We start from the raw sequence: 18,045 nt of genomic DNA, 5'->3' as shown, positions 1-18,045 counted from the left end.
GCTACGAATACTACCAACTGCTGGATATGTGAAATGATGCAAGCCCACCAGAAGAAGGTAGGAACGCCTCTCATTCCCCTGCCATTTTCATACAATGGCTCTTGTAGAGCCTGGTTCGGACTTTTGTGGGCCTCTGAAATCAATAATATTACTACAGCTGATGTAGGAGGACTTAATGCACAATTGAATAAGGTGTGTTACATCGATGACAATGGCATCCCTCAGGCCAAAGGAACTATATGGGAAATGGAGGAGTATCGCAAAGGTAATTCCTCCACAAGCTACGTTTTCCCCAATACTCGAATGGCCAAGGGTAACGGGCCTCCTGTTATCGCAGATACTAGAGCCTAAGCAAATCTTTGTGTGAGCAGTTTTGGCAGTATCCCGGTGGGAAAAAGTTACTGTACTACAGTATTGAATATCACTGGAACTAACAATAGCAGTTTTCTATCCTCACATAACACTTATTTCATTTGTGGAAGTGAAGGTTACTATTATCTACCAATTGGATGGTCTGGAATATGCTATGTGTCCTTCTTGCTTCCCCCAGTGTTCTTAGCACCTGCATCTTATCATAAAAATCAAAAATTGTTTAATGACATTCCCTTGAACCGATTCAAAAGAACTATAAATAATGATGAAGTGGATCAAACTGACACTGCATTACAGAAATATGTTGACTTTAATTTGTGACTCTTTTTCTTTGTTGGTGCAGCTTTGAATAGAAAAAAAATAAGACGCTTGACCCGAGTGGTAGAGGCTGTGACTAATCAAACAGCAATGGCTCTTGGAAATATTACAGAAGAACTCCAAATTACGAGAATTGTGACTTTGCAAAATAGAATGGTTTTAGATGTAATATTAGCTGATTGTGGTGGAGCATGTCGCATTATCGGAAGTAGCTGTTGCGTATTTATCTGACCACGCCCCTTCTGTTTATGATGCCATTTCCAAACTGCATAAAATAGCCACTGAGATACATCAAGACTTAGGAACATGGACTTGGATGGTTCTGGAACTTATTTTCTGTATGGGGTCTGAAAGTATTGTCGGCCTTATTCATAATTATTGCTATTATCTTCTCTTGTTGTTTATGCATACAATGTGGACCAATGCTCTGTTCCTTCTGTATTTCCACTTGTACTACTGGTGTACCATCTAACGAATGTCCGAAATGCAAATGCCCGTTTAGCAATGGAGCGAGAAATTTGTGAAATGATGTTAATTGATATTCACGATGTATATCATACCCCTTAGAAGGGACAAGAAAAAGTCTTAGCTTATGCTAAAAGGGTAGTCTGTGGAAACGTGTAATATTTTACATTAGCATAAGAAACAGCCATTTTGACTGTGGCTTCCATTTAGTTTCCTTCGTAATTCTTTCGTCCTAAGGTATTCGCCTTTTCACCCTGCTTGTGTCATCAACTTTAGTAGACCTCTTTAGACATGGCTCAGCAATGAACGTGCTGGGGGGATTGTAGCTGCTGGTGCACCTGGTCTTAGAGGCTATCTATTGATCATTTACTGGTGCCATAAGCATTCCTGCTCCCCCTCCCTATTTGCTGACCAAGTGGTCATCCATCTGCCCTTGTTTGCCAATAGCTATTTCTGTGTTTAAACAGGTCTTTCCATTTCTGTCCACATGCTTACATTGCAACAAAACTGTATACAAGGACGATGGTTTGTGAGTTCAGTGTATCTCCTCCTACAATACTTTAGAGTGTTGTGTGGACGTAGTCCCGCTCATGAGTGATTAATAAACTTGTTGTTTTACTTCAGCTCCAGTGCCGATCTCTCTTTTGTTAGTCTATTGACCCGTGGACAAGAGGGTGACCCTGCACCAGGGTGCTCACTTTTGGGTACATTTCCAAAGACATAATTTTAGACCCAAACAGCCGGGGAAAAAGTATTAGTCACTAGTAATGTAGACAGAAAAGTCTTTGAATTTAAAAATGCTTTTCCCAAAGTATATCAGGAAAAATTGGTACATTGAAGGAGTACACACTTAAGGTAGTGTTAACAAAACGCTGTCCAAAAAGTGCATACAGTCAGGGAAATTACTTGGATATTAAGAAATTACGTTAATCAAGAAATTGAAAGGTTGCTACGGAACGGAATAATTGAACAGGTAGACACTGCCGAGTGGATCGCGACAATAGTTGTTGCAAGATGTGTTAATGGTAAGATCTGCTTATGCAGGGATTTGAAGAACGTAAACCACAGTATAGTGGAAGAAAGGTTTCCCATACCTAAGGTGAACAAGATGCTAGCATTTACTAAGGGAATGAAGTGGTTTACTTCTATTGACTTGCCTTCAGCGTCCCACAAAATTACACTTCACGAAGAGAATAACATTTTAACACCCTTTATGGCACCGTTAGGGTGCTTTTGTTATTTGCATATGCCATTCGGCCTGGGTTTGGCGGCAGGCATTTTTCAAAAACCTATGCACTGATTATTCAAGGACAGTACAGGTACCATATTTTCCAAGATGACATCTTAGTCATTGGCGAAAGTAAGGAACTGCATGCTGTCAAGTTGAATAAAATGTTACAGATTTTGCAAGAAAATGGGTTAACAGCAAAGTTTTCAAAATGCAAATTTAAAGCAAAAACTGAACGAGCTGGGTCATGAGGTTACAGCTGATGGGATAAGACCGAAAGAAGAACTTTTGAGTGCTGTCAGGGATGCTCCTACTAATAAGGACGAGCTTATAGAATTTCTAGGGTCAGCAGAGTTTTACGCGAAGTTTGTTCAAAACTTCTCAGATAAAACTTACCATTTGAGTTAACTGTTAAAAAACTAAGTGAAATTTAATCGGCCAAGTGAGTTACAAAATGATTTTAAATGTATAAAGAAAAACATTTGTATGCCGCAAAATTTACATGGTTTTGACCCCAAACTGGATTTCATCTTGACTACAGATGCTAGTAACAAAGGTACTGGAGTAATGCTTAGTAAGAAAGACATCAAAGGTAATGGGTTTACTGTAGCATGTTCTTCTAGAGCGCACCATCGCCTGAGGAACGATATTCTGTGATTGAGAAAGAAACTCTTGCAATTCTGTCAGAATTTGATCATTTTAGGAAATTTTATGGGTGTATGAGGTTGAACTAAAGTCTGACCACAAACCTTTATTGAAAGTTTAGACTCCTGAAGGTTTTCTCAATGCTACTCCAAAAATTGCAAGAATGTCTGAATATTGGTACAATTGCATTATCTTCCTGGTAACAAGAACAAAGTAGGCCATTGTTAGAGCAGGTTACCATTACCCTTTAAAGAAATTTCAAAGGGGAATTAGGATGATTCGAGTGTTGTATGGGCCTGTGATGAAAAAATGAATGCTATTAGTAAAGAAGAATGGAGGAAGGTTTGGGATGAAGATGTGGCTTTGGAGGAAGTCAAGAGGTTTGTGATGGAAGGTTGGCCAGATAAAAAGTCTTTGAATGAAGAGTGTAAGAGTTTCTGGGAAGTACGTAATGAATTGACTGTAATAAATGAGAATAATTTGAGCGGTGTGAGGATAGTTCTGCCTAAAGGCTTGAGGAGTTCCATTATTAAGTTGTGCAATGAGGGACACTTGGGAATAGTGAAAAGTAAGAAGAAAGTTTAAGGGTGTTATTGGTGGCCAGGTATCGGTGCGGAAGTGGAATGGATTATAAGACAGTGTGAATGGAATTTATTCATTTATTTATTTAAAAGTTTTGTATAACGCGAACAAGACCCCGAAGGGTATCAGAGCGCTTCACAGTAATGGAAGGGAGGAACAAAATAAGGGGTCATTGAAGAGGGGGTAAGCGAGGGTAACATAATGAGCTACTAAGAATGTACAAGGATGCGAGCAAACATCACTTAATAGGGTAAGGCAGAAAATCATGGATTGGCAAAAAAAGTGAAAACAAAAGACATTTAGCAAGGAATGAGGGGGCAGTCAAGCTGCAAGTGTTGTTAAAGCTGCTACTATGTCCTATGCCTTGTCCTGACATCGCAACGGAAACTGTCAGAGTTGACATTATGGGCCCGGTGTGTGAAGATTATGGTAGAACATGGTTTGTTTTGGTAGCTATGGACTACTTTTCAAGATGACCAGAGGCTGAATTTGTCAACTGTGCAAATGCAGAGTCTGTTGTAAAATGTATGGATGAGATTTTTCAAAGAAGGGGACTTCTCAAAAGAGTTGTTATAGATAATAGGGTACAGTTCAGAAGTGAGGCAATGAAGATTGTTACCTTGTGTAATGCTATTGAGCATATGTGTACCTCTCTTTATCATCCAAGGGAAACCGGAGTAGTTGAGAGATTTAATAGGGTGGTAAAGGGATCATTGCAGATGGAAAGGAGCAAGAAGTTGAATTGGAAAGTAAGTGTAAAAAGAATGGTGTGGATGTATTACACTACTCCAACAGTTACTGGGTTTAGTCCATTTACTATTCTGAGAGGAAGAGTATTGTTCATGAAGGATAATCAAGAATGGCTGGTAAATTCCAGGTTGCTGCAATGGTCACCAGTTGAGGTAAACGATAATATTTTGAAGGCCTAAGATGTCTACAAGGGGAATCAAGATAAAAGAAGAAGAGCAAAGGAATGTCAGATTAAGGAAGGAAATACGGTGAGAGTGAAATTCCCTTTTAGGATCAGGAAAGGAGACAGTAAGTTTTCTAATCCCTTGGATGTCAAGGAAATTTGTACAAATTCAGCGAAGTTAACTGACGGATGAGTATACATATGAGTCGCTTTGTGGAAGGCAGGAAAAGAAAAGGAGAAGAAATGACTGACAAGGATAAGTATAATTGGATTGTTGAGCTGCGGATGGATGATAGTGGAGTTGAGTGTAGTAGTGGACAAGCAAAGGCAGTCAATAGCGGAGATATCAATCTGAAAGGAGAGGAAAGTGAGAATGAGATTGGAGCTACAAGTGATAATGTTTCAGGATGATGGTAGTACTAATTTGGAGTGTGGATTTCAGTCCAATAGCAGGTCTGAGAGAGAAATTAAATAGTCTACATTCTTACAAGTTTATTTAATTTGATAAGTGTTAGAATTTAAATTTAGTGTTTCAGTATTTCCTACTGTATATTTTTATTCCGTTAGAACTTCATATGTTTAATTACACTTTTTAGTTGTATAGAGGTTTGCTTTATGTAAACAGATTTCATTCTCAGCGTTGACTGTAATTTTATTTTGGTGTAAGAAGGGAGACTTTTGTGTTTATTCTTGAATTCCTTTTATTGTGAGCAATGGAATCTTGATAGCATAATGCAGTGAGCACAAAATATCAGTTGCTCACAGATGTCATGGAGGTCGGACGTGTTGGCAGTTCTTCATGTTTTATACTTAATAAAGAAATACTCACCCCAAGAGGTTTCATGGCGTTTCTACTCAACAATCTGCTCTCTAGTGGGTCCTTGTCACAGGCGGTCTCGGTTCAGTTGCCGCACATGCAGGGCTGGGTGCAGGCGCAGTCATGTTCCTTTCACCTGTGGGAACTCAATTTCTCTAGTTATTCCCCATCAGTGTCTTGTAGTAGAGGTTTCTCGTTTCTTCTACTTTCTCCTGGAGATGAATGTCTGAGGTAAGTTTAGGATTTTAAGTGACAGTGCTCTAAGGCCCTAAGAGCTCCTTACAGAGCCCGAGTCGTCGGCCATCTTGGCGTGACACTCTGCATTCTCTATATGCTTGCCTCCAGCCCCTCCCACCCACCTTCGGTTGTCTGTCTCCTTGCCTACCGGTGCCCCTCCCGTTCATCCTGCACTGTCCGTCTGCTTGCCCCCAGCCCCTCTCACCCACCCTACATTGTCCATATGGTTTCCCCTGTCCTTCCTGTCCACTCTCCATTATCTGTGTGGCTACTCTCAACCATTCCATCCACTGTTCGTGTTCTTGCCACTTTTGACCAACCTCCATTGTCCGTGTGCTTGTCCCCAGACCCTCCAACCCACCATCTGTTGCCCGTCTGTTTCCCCCAGCCCATACTCTGAATTCCTGCCTACGAGTATTCTTCATAAGACTCTTTGGCCTGTCTGTTTCCCCCAAATCCATTGTCCCGCAACTTGCCCCAGCCCCCCTCGCCAACCCTTGTCAGTGTGTTTCCCCATACCTTCTCGCATGTCCTCTCCCACACCTGTAACCTTCTATCTCTCCCTCAAGCTGATAAATTTCAAGGTTTTTACGGTTTGTAAACATCATGTGGGGATTTCCAGAGCAGTTCAAGTTTCTTGTGTGGATATGCATTCACTTTATTTAATAAGCTACTGCCACATTCTGCTGGTTTCAAGTATACAGCACTGATATCAACTTATCAGTACACCACTAATGTTGGGTATGCTGAAAAATAATATATGGGATTTTATTCCAAAGAAGCACCTAGGTGAGTGTAAACTGATTGTATAGTAAATGGGGTGGGGTAATTAAGCTGTTTTTTAATTTGTGCACCCCCATGGAATCCTCTGGAAGTTTGGATGGGCTTTGAAGTTTGAACCTCTGTATAGGATGTATAAAGCAAGCAACACCAATAAATTAACACATGTAGGCTCTTGTAAAGAGTTTAAATACATTTGTGAATGTCGGACAGACAGGAAATTACACAAAATGGGTTGTTTTCGTCCCTGCATGTGATTCCATGGAGACTTCATTTCAAAATATACATTTTGTTTTATACACTACACAGGCGGCCTTGGTAAAGGTGGATAACGAGACAAGCCACCCACTCATCTAGTTTGTTTTGAAATAGAATGAACATGTGGCATAAGGATGGAATCAATACATAATGGAACCATTCAGATATGATTATTCATAAGATGATTCAAAGAAAGAGCAAGGAATATAAATACCCTACTATTCTAACTTGCAACATAGTTGTTTGGATTTAATTTATTTCGGATTATGATGTAATTTGCCTTCAGGAAACGTAGTGGTTGGCATCACCACATCCGCAAGGATTCTCAATAATGTTTATTTTGGCCTGCGAGAGAGCTGTTAGAAGGCTTGTGGGTAGTATGCAGATGACGCTTAGAACCATCTTAGAACGCTCCTCCTCCAATAGATGGAATAATAGTACCACTGAAATTTAAGCAATGGACATTGTTGATTTAGCATCTCATCAGGTCACTGCGTGTAGTACTGGAAATATATTTAATTCTTCAGGAAGGGTTCTCCCACTTTATTTGAAAAGGTGCATGTTGAAAAGAAAAGCACTTGTTACCAGGCAGCCATAGTAGATATTAATTCTCCACCACACATGCATGTCCTCTGCCCCAGGAAGTGTTGGGAAGTGATTTTGAGTAGGATGTTGCTTAGCCACTTCTAAAAAAACACATGAAACAACTATGTTTGCAGACAAATGGCATCAATGAGTCTGAAAGTTTGCTTTAGAAAATTAAATGGAAAGTATGTTTCCTAAGTTACATCAAAGCTAATGCTCTGCTGTGAAGCATTGTGTTCCCAGATTAATTACATATCGATGGAATGGACATTTTAGGGCATCCATTTGCCTTGCAAGTGATAGATAGGCTAGAAAGTGACCATGAGAAGGTTAATGCAAGTTCATGCTACCCAACCTGGAGTACAATATTTTGGTTCAGTTTATCCCTGTTCAACATATGGGTAGAATGGTCATAAATAACAGACTAGTGATACAATGAGACAAGAGCAAAGGTGCACTTCAGTATTTCCTTATTATGAGAACCGTTTTAACATACATTTAGAGGAGTTAGAAAACCCCTATTCAATCCAATATCTAGTATAACTTGATATGCTATTAAACAAAGGGGGCAAGAAGCTTTCTCAGATCACTAGAAAGATAACAAGAAAAACTAGAAATGTGAGGTATGATATGAATGTAGAGTTGATAAAACAGAATTGATAATCGTTGCTAAAACTGACGCTTTCTCTGGGGCATCCTGATTGAGCCCATAAACATATGAAATATATGTGCTGAATTGAGGAAAATTATGATGTTTATAGTAAGGAACAATACGACTTACTGCAAAAGCACATAAGTGATGGAAAATTACAGATTTTTGGAGAATCATCCCAACTAGGATCCTTGGTGAGAAGAGTGTACCAGCAGGTCATGTCATTGAGTCTGTTTGTTTTACCCATTCCTCGAGATTATATTGGCCACGTGGGAGGGTGAAAACATTGATTTCATTTTTTAAATCCCACCAGTAGTCTGTCAATAGTTCAATAGACATGACCCCTTTTTTACTGAAGCAATGCCATTGGCTCTCTCCAAAGAGATAAGGATAAGGAATCAAGCCCAGATTTAGTTCACTTGGACTTCTTTGCTTACAGTATCGAGCTATGCTTGCTTCTGTGACATTTTTATTTAATTACATCTTTAAGAGCTACTGTGCTCCTCAATCATGGCAAAAATCATTAATTGTAGCTATACTTAAAAAAGGAAACATAAATGTGCACAAAAATGCACATAGCTTTTAAATAACATAAGGAACCTTTTGTGGGAAAATGTTATAAGATAGGCATGTAGCCTTTTTAAAATCTACAGTGGGAATCACGAATACTCAAGCAGGTCTAGAATAGGAGTGGGCGGAATTTGCGTAGTCGCGCTATGCAAAGCACCGCGAAACTGTACAAAATCTCCACAAGCATGCAAAAGTTCCGCGAAACACGCAGAATTGCTTGTTCCGCCTGTTCGCGATGCTTTTTTCCTGTTCGTGAACGCTGTTTGGATGCTCGGGGAGAAATATCTTGCGAACACGCATTTTGAAAGCGCGAACAAGCAAAAAATTCTGCGAAGCCACGTATAGCGGATTTATTGGCAATTCCGCGTTCTCCGCAGAACGCGAAATTACCCAAATTCCGCGAGCAGAACGGGATTTACGCTCCAGGCCTAGTCTAGACATGGGGTCAGTAGAGCAGTGTCTGCGGTGGGACTTATCGATAATAAAATATATTTTGCTAAAAAATGTTAGGTTCTTTCTAGCATTTTTTGCATCTCAAGGTGGCCTTTGATAATGAGGATCGATCCCTGCTTGAGAAACTTAAAAGTACATTTTATTATAATTTCGCCACAGTGCAGTTGTAGGCTTTGGGAAACACACCAAGAGGGATGTATTTTAGCACTGTTTTTTTTAATGTCCTAATAAATTACCTATTTGCATCACTGTTGGGTGTTTCCAAGGATGCCTCGAATTTAATCGGGATGTTAATATGATGTTTACATTAGAGGCACAATTCAATCCTCATTTCCTGCTAAGACAATGTTACCCATAATCTCTTAAATAGCTTCGAGTACTACCATGAATGAACTCAGCAAAGTAAAAGATGCTGGTAGTTGTAAAAATTATATATACACCAACAAAAATGTTTAAACTTGAGGGCAATTGTTTCCGAGTTCAATTATTTAGGGCTCAGATTCAATATTCATTGTAATTGTTGTGCCCCTGGAGAATAGAGGCAAACTGATTTTGGGCAGCTCCTGGCATATTATTACTATGTGTAACTTAAAAATGGGTGTAGGTCCACTTTCAACTCCACCGAATGTATATCAAACGAAGAAATAACGTAGCGCTTTCTGTAGTGTTGAGCTATGGGGATTGGCTAACATTAAATATTTATAAACTTCTGTAAATGGGTATGCGAGGAAATCCACTGGCTTTCCTAAGTGGGTTTTACTTCTATCCCTCATAAAAAAGAATTAGGAATTATAAACACAAAGTATTGCAGTCACTAGGCTCCTGTTCTTTTGGGTCAGTTTAAGGATAAACCCCAGAATAACGTTTTCAAGAATGGTGTTCAAAATGTTTAGAGGAGGTGTGATGCTGCCCTAAATATGGGCTATGTTTGGACTAGTGTGTACATAAGACAGCCTTTGTTGTGCTAATTCAGAAATTCTTGAGTCACCTCAAGTTCAGATTGTGGATATTACAAATTATTGGTCTTTTACGAGGAATAACTTGAGTTTTTAGGATGGAAGTGACTTTTTATTTCTGCGCTCTATTCATTCTTACGTAAGGATACCATTTGGAGCCCATTGGAATTTGCTCCTGTGAATTACAAACGGATGGCCGGGACGAAGGTTACAATTCAAAGGGAACTAGTGGGGATAGCAAATGTTTTAAGTAAGTGCTTATGATCCGGGCATTTTAATTATTTAGGACTTGTTGGCTGGTCAGAATAAATGTCACCATTCATTAATCCATCTATTTTGTTTTATATAACACAAATATGTGGCCTTAGGATGGATGATGACACCATCAATTCTTCCACCCAATATGTTTTATATTGTATGAACGCTTAGCCTATGAATTGATGGAAGAAGGACACCATTCATTTATCCTTTGCATATTATAAGCTTGTTACTTTATTTTATTTTTTGCTTGCTGCTTTTAAAAAACAATTGCATTCACATTTGTATACCTTTCAAAAGCTGAAATCAGCACTTTCAATGCTGGCTGGAGTACTCTAGACGGTTACTAGTGGTTCCTTAAGTTAGGCACACATGCTTTCTGTAGCCGCCTGCAATACTTCAATCTATTACTAAAGATCCCATGAGCATAACTTGCAGTTATTACAAAACGGCCACCTCAAGGCAGAGGTGCAGAGATGAAGACAGGTTAAGCTACGGTAGGATAGGTAAGTTATAGCAAGTAAGGTATTGTAGTTATGATAGGAGAATATGAAAGGTAGTTAAGGCAGGTAGTTATGGGGCATTAGGTATATTGTGTAAGAGTAGTTACGATGAAGGGATGGTAAGTACAGCAGGTAGGTATGTTAGATTAGGGATTAGACATATTTAGGTATGGTAGGTAGGTATAGAAGGTATGACAGATATAGTAAGTTAAGTAGGGCAGATAGGTGTTGAGGTATGTCTGATAGTTGCTGTAGGTAGGTATGGTGAATAAGTAGATTTGATAAGTGAGTAGGTACATTGGTTTGTTATATATGCTTAGTAGGTATGTTAGGTTATGCATGGAAGGAATGGTAGGTTAGTTATGGCTAGGGTAAGTATAGTGGGTAGGTATGTTAGGTTACATACGGTAGGCTATATATGGGAGGTTAAGTATTGTAGGTTTGATGGCTACATAGCTATGGTAGTTATGATAAGTAAGTACGGTATGTTAAGTGTGATATGTAATTATAAGAGGTAAGTAGGTATGGTAAGTAAATAGGTATGGGATGTAGGCTTGCTAGGTAGGTATGATAGTTTAGCGGTGATTAAGTATTGTAGTTAAGTATTGTAGGTCTTTTAGGCAGGTATGGAAAGTAGGTACGTAGTTATGATGAGCATGTGATTATGAAAGAAAGATAAAAAATAGCTTAGCGGTGGTAGGTATGTATAGTGAATATGGTAGGTTGATATGGAAAGTTAGGTAAGGTAGGATAGGAATGGGCAGAAGGTGTGGTAGGAAAGGTATGGTATATTAGTTAAGTTGGGTAAAGTAGATTAAATATAGTAGGAATGGTCAGCAGGCACCAATGGAAGGGTAGGTAAGATACCCATGGTAGTTATGATAGACACAGTATGCTATGTATGGTATGTAGATATGGAATGTAAGTGCTACAGCAAATTATGGTACCGTAGGTTTGGGAGGTGTAACAGGTTATGTATGTTAGGTTTGGTACAATAGGTGGTTAGGTATCTATGGTTAGATCAAGTATGGTAGATAAGGTTTTGTAGATATAGTAGACAGGTAGGCATGAGAGGTTAGGTATGAGAAGTTAGGTGTGGTATGGTTGGTGAGGCATGGTAGGAAATAACATTATTGCCTGGGAATTAAATGTTTGAGCTCGATATCATGCTTACAAATCACAGCACTGTTATTCAGAAGCATAAATATTGAATGCCATACTTTTGACAAATGGGCAATACTTTGTTGCATCTTTAAGAAAGGATATGTGCATTCATGTCCTTGATTTGTGAACAAAAAACGGTAAATCCAATAACGTTATCATGACTGCAATAGAAAACACATGAATGCTCAGGGTGAGAGAGTGGCTGGCACAGTGCCCTTATTTTACGATAGGTTTATGCACCCACACAGCAAGAAGTAAAGTCATAAATCAGCAATTAAATGTTTTTTGTGCCAGAAAATAAAAGAAATGAAATTCATCAGAACAAAACACACCGAGACTCAGTTTCAACCTATAGGTCTTGTATCTGCAGTTCAATAAAAGGAGGACCTGATGTAACCATCCTCTAAAAGCTCTGGCCTGGATGGTCAGCCCATCCGAGCCAAGGCAAACCTTGAGAAAGACATGAAAGCCAATGGCTGAAGTGAGCTGGCCCCAAGCATACTCTCCATACACTTCTCTGGCCTTCTTCTTGGTGTATTGAGGACAAGAGTTCTCGCAAAAAACAGCAAAATCTGGCTGTAGAGAGATTTAAATATGAAGGATCTGCATCCTTCATAGGAGCAGCTCCCGCCTTTCTCCGAGTGTCCAGCGCACGAAGGGTCGAGTACTTGCTGGCATCAATGTCGCAGCTGGGCGCACATTTCTGCCAACATCCCACCCTGTCCATCTGTGAACAGTGGGGATATGCATTGGTGCACACAGCCCCACCTGCGATTCTGCATGTTCTGGAGGTGTGCATTCCTACACGCTGGTCCTCTTGACCTCCTGCAGTCCGGGTGGTATAAACCTTACTGTACACAAGCCCGGAGGTGTCACTGTATGCCGTGGAGGTGGTTGTTCTGCATGTTCTACGGGTATACATTCATACATATAAATATTGGTCTCCCCCTGGACTGGGGTGCATATCCATTTGGTTGCTCGCCCTACATTTGGTGGGGTGCGTATTACTTTCCTACCATCCTCTATGTTGTGGGGGGTAGGAGGCCGGCCATCCTTGCACACACATTTTACAGGCTTGCATGCACTTAGGAGCGCTCATGCCTGACCACAGCCTCTTCCGACGTCCTGACGCTCGAGAAGAAGGTGGCCTGCACTTTCTGCAGCAAGAAGGTGTGCATATTCATGAGTACAGTCTGTCGCATGTGGCGACTAGGGGCTGCCAATTCATTTACATGTCCTCTGTTCTCCAAGTGCACTATGGGATGTACAGATGTGCACTCAGCCTATGCCGCCAAGCATTCACAGGTGAACCGGACATTCTGATCTGTTCTGCACACAACAGGAGAGGAACACAGACCCCACTCAGCACATACATGCATTCTCCAGCTGCAAATTCGTGAACAGTGTCTCTGTGGTTGCTCAAAAGCCAGTCAATGCAAGCTGCCTTTTCATTCGTGGCGACATGCGTCAATCGTGCACATGGCGGCCCTCCTGCAAACACTGTAAATGCGCGGTGGCACGTACAGTGATATTCCTTCTACACTGGGAAATATGCGTGGTCTTAAAGTGTGCATTCCTTACAAATCCTGCACCTGTCGCGCTCCTGCACGCACTGAGGGTCCTTATTCCAGCACCCAGACCTCGCTGTCCACTGCCATTCTCGGTGGGCACGCACGGACATTGCCACACAGCTCTCACCTCCTGCGCCGGGAGGGAGGGGGGCAGTTCATGTACATAGCAGCTGCTGTTCCCTTCACGTGGCAATGCACGTCCTGTCCGCAGCCCTCGCTATTCTCATGGATGCTCAACTTCCAAGGTCTCCTTGCGTAATCCTAAACTCTGCACTCACCATGGGTGCGCACTCTCTGCAGTCTTCTCGTGCATAAAGCAGGAATGCACACACAACTCTTACTGTGCATGCATGCTTTGGGGAAATCACACAAACCCGCACCCACCCTCCCTCCCCCCAGCTCCCGGGGAATAGTGGGAAGGTATCGTTGCGCATTCGTGCACACCGCCTCTGGTGTCCTCTTGCACCGAGGTACGCACATTCCAAAACTCTGTTGCTTTCCTGTATACACCTGGGCTTTATAATCAGGACCCACAACCCCTGCTCTCCTCCAGCTTTCATTTGCTGCAGGCACGCCTAGTCACACCACCGGCAATCCCCCTGGCGGGTGGGGTGGACATGACAAATCAGGATGCCCATCAATGGCTCAATCCCCCCCTATAAATAAAGGAGGCGACGAAGATGCAGCATAATGCGCCCTCCCGCTAAGGGGAAAACACGAAGATGGATTGCCCAATGCAACCGCTTTGGGTGCAAATACTTCAGGGAGGAATACGCATCGCCTTTAATAAACTCATGTGGTATAAAGAGCAGTCCGAGCTGAGAACTGACGAGCAGGATCAAGACGTACCCCAAAAAAATGCATCACCCCGCTGCAAAATCAGTGGCAGAGCACATTACACCGGTGATCCTCTAGCCTGGCGTCACCAACAAATGTACGTTAGAAAGCCAGGGGTGATGAACATCACCCCGTAAGAAAGCTCCCCCAATAATAATCAGTAGTGATGACAACACATGCCCGCCCTCCACACCAACGTCGGGCTATAATAGGAGGGAACATACCCGATGCTGAGCTTGTTTGGTTCGTCTATTCCCCCGACCCCCCATTCCTCTCAAATAGTACAGGAGAATGCACACTCCTCAGTCAAATCAGGACACATCTTTTGATTCCAGGCTTCTACGTCAGCAAAATTAGATCAAGAGAAGATGCATTCTCCCTCCTAGAAAACTCTGAAAAGGTTACAATAAGCACCCCTCACTACCCCCACCCTCGGCCCCACCACCGCACCAGAAAATGATGAGGATTTCCTGCATATCAATACACGTTTTTCGTGTAAAAACTGTGATAATGTCAAATGGGGATACATCTACACACCCAATGCAAACGCAGGACCGATGTTCATCTATTGCACCACCAACCCCCAAAACTACACCTAGGAGTGGGGTACAGGGAGACATGCCATCTCTAAGAAGCCAGCTCCAAACCAAGCACCCGTTGCCAAAATCAGCACAGACGCAGAACATGGCCCACCCCCAACACTCCCCTTTCCCTTCATCCGCTGTCACCGCCAATGCAGCACACATGGGAATGTACATCACCGACCTCACCACCACCTCCAGGGCAGACGAATAACGGTACCCAGCCAAGCCAACTCCACATCAGCTTAAAGAGGCAAACGAGTGTGTAACCTGGTGAAAGTGGCTAGAAAAGCCCTCCCCACATCCTTAAAATAGTGGCACAAACCCCAGCCCTACCGTCAGTACTGCTACAGAGCACACGCCGATTGCACGAGGGATGGAATCAGAGAGGAGCCAAACGCGACTCTCCCAGCACCCATAGAGGTATATAAGGAATCTGCGCAGGTAACAAGCAGCAAGTAAGGGCCAATCGCATGCTCAGGGCCTAGGTACCCCCAAGATATGGCGCGCGCACACACATACAGGACACTTACCAGGATCAAAGTGGGAGCTGAAGGCAAAGCTGGGGTTGAACAGGGAGGAAGTCATGGCAAAGGCAAGGAGATCTGCAGCAAGTCCCATTGCAAAGCACGAGAGAGAAGCAGGACCGAAATAATATATTTAAAAAAATGGAATTGGGCGGAAAAAATATGGCAATAAAAAATGGCATAATCAGCAAAACCTTGTATCCTCTGAGTCTGCATGCCTTTCCTCAATTGGGCAACACATTGTTTTTTCGTGCTGCTGCAGGTGCTGTACTCCTTGCTGTCTTCCCATGGTGCTAAAAGCTGCAGCAGCCCCCGCAGCGCGCCCAGGAGGCAGGGAACAGGCAGTACTCGTGTGACAGCCAGTGCACTGGAGTCTGCAGCAGCCCCAGCTGCATCACTGCTGCTGCTGCAAGGCTGCCAAGGCTGGGGCAGCATCCAGTGCCAAGGAAACCAAGGGTGGACTAGCCGGCAGTCGAGGGCGGGACCACTGAAAAAGAATGTAAGCAGACCAGGGGCTGTAGACACTAAAAAAGGACGAGAACTGTGTAACGCAGGGAAAGAGGCTGCCATATTGAAGTGTGAGTTTTTGCCAAGCGTAGATGTCCCCGATGCTGAGCTTGTTTGGTTCGTCTATATTGCATTGGGTTTCCAACTTAATTCAAAAATAGAATATTACATCCATTGAGCTCAGTATTAGATGGTTATAATGATGGACGCGTGGCACACCTCTGATGTGATCCATCTGGAGTCGTTAAAGCTTATTATTGACCGAAATTGTATTTAGTTTTCTCATATGAACCCACCACATTCGAATGGACAATAACCCAGAGGTTTCAAGTTTCCTATGTTCATGAGCGAGTAGTTCATCCAGGGCTTTATTTTCTTGTCATTCAGGGATTTATCCTCCGGATTTTATAATATGTCTACAGGTCTAAAAAAACAGAATGTAAAGTGAAAACCTGATTTATTTTTTTATTTATTTAATGCAATTTTATATAGTGCCGACTTTACCTAAAGGTGTCAGCGCGCTTCACAATAGAACCAAGTATGTTACATGAGGAAATTTACTTACTTACACATTACAGATACAAACGAGATAGATGAAGAGGTAAAATAAAACAATGGATGGCAGTTGCTGGAGCGGGTTATGCAAAATTTTGTATACCCACCCCAATTTGCATGTTGTTTTATTAATTAGATTAATTAATTAATTATAATCGAACTAATGGATTGGAGTGATGTGGAAAATATTTACCAACCGTACTAATGTATGAATTACACGTGGGATTTGCATCTGCATGGCTTACTTAATACGTGAACTAAATTTCGTACGCATACTAATGATGGACAATTAGAATATTGCATGATAGATGTCGCTTTTGTGATGTATTTGTGATTCGTGCTTTATTTAGTAAGTATAAACCGCATTGAGTGTTGCTTTTGCTAGATAAATACACACACATATGGGTATTAGCGAGGGAATAACATTTAATTAGTCATTTCCATGTATTAATTACGTTTTTGTGTTTCTTTGCTTAAGTTGACCATTTTGGCCTATTGAAAGATGGCTGCCTTTGGTGCCTAACCCGACTGCCGACGCTGAACAAGGCTTGGGTGAAGTGCGTCTGCGCAGACAACAGATACACAGTGGCCTCGTCATGACCCCAGATGAACATGTACCCTTCAAGGTTGCTCTGGGACGCAAGCCAGCTTTTCTGAATGAACAATAATGTGCTACTAAAAACCGGATAATTCAAGTACAATGACATCAGAGACTTTATTTTGATGAGAATCCTGTCAGACGATTTCCATGGACCAATCAGAACATTTGAAGACCCTTTCTCGATACAAATTGTCAATGATTTTTACTATAAATTATGGTAGAACAGAGAGTTGGGTGTGGGTTCGTTTCTGGCCTTTCTCGATTTCTTGACGTTATGCTGACGGAGAGGACGGTGACACTGCAGGACAGCTGTTAGCCTGAATCTTTGACAGACTGAATTAATGCTCAAACTCCTTGAACTGAACCTACTAAATTGATGGGCATAGATTTGCGAGACTGCCAGATTTGACATAGAGGACGACATTTAGCCAGAATAGGTAAATATGAATGGCAACTTGATCAAATGAATTATTTAATTTGCAATATTAATATAAATTGAATTTGAATATCTACAGAAATGAGTTGGGTTGTTTATTCATTGAAATGTGTTAATGAAAAGGTTAATTAGAGAATTAGAAATTCACTTAAACCGGCAACTAACTGATCCGTCCCGATTCATGAGAAGGAATACCAAAGGTGAAGTTTAGGGCCTAATGGGCTACAGAAGGTGGTGTAGATTTGCCGCTCATTAGGGTAGTAGTGATATTTTCCTTCTTATTTCCAGCGCTTGGAAGAATAATCGCCTCCCACACGGACTGATGGTGAGTGAATGTTGGTGTTATGAGCCCCACCAGCGAATGTATGGATAGTGTGTGTATGTGAGATCTTTGGTCCGTGACGGTAGGGAAGGATTTTGCACTCCTCGCTGGAGCAGTTTTTCTGGTAGCAAGATGATGGTTGCTATTGTTTTTGTTTAGTGATTATTGCTTGTACATTGCTTTATTGATTTTGGTTATTGATTGGTATTGATTTATGTACTAACACTCTATGTTGAGTTGCGTTGAGTTATATGTTGTTTGCACGGCTTTTGGGATGTAGGAAGTCGGAAGTTTGTAACGGTTCCGTAGAAGGGCAGAGGTAAGCGCTGCTCTCGGGAAAGACGGAATTGTT

The 18,045-nt window shown here is 41.7% G+C and overlaps 1 protein-coding gene across 4 annotated transcripts in view; it reads right to left on the bottom strand.

Moving 5' to 3' along the window:
* The window catches only part of AATK (apoptosis associated tyrosine kinase), a 391,342-nt gene extending 375,624 nt beyond the window's left edge, over nucleotides 1-15,718 (bottom strand). For 2 of the 4 annotated variants that reach the window (XM_085617407.1, XM_085617408.1), the window contains exon 1: nucleotides 15,279-15,601. Coding sequence is in view for 2 of the 4 variants with exons in the window: in XM_085617404.1 (XP_085473530.1) it covers nucleotides 15,467-15,707 (241 nt within the window). In the remaining 2 variants the exon portion in view is untranslated. Of the gene's footprint in view, nucleotides 1-15,278 lie in introns of all 4 variants that reach the window. The other 2 variants (XM_085617405.1, XM_085617404.1) reach the window with 2 other exon arrangements.
* Nucleotides 15,719-18,045: the final 2,327 nt, after the last annotated feature.

Source organism: Triturus cristatus, chromosome 7 (genome assembly GCF_964204655.1).
Source record: "Triturus cristatus chromosome 7, aTriCri1.1, whole genome shotgun sequence".
Classification (NCBI taxonomy): Eukaryota; Metazoa; Chordata; class Amphibia; order Caudata; family Salamandridae; genus Triturus; species Triturus cristatus.
The sequence above is the reverse complement of the archived record's forward strand: the minus strand, read 5'-3'. Positions and strand labels throughout refer to the sequence as shown.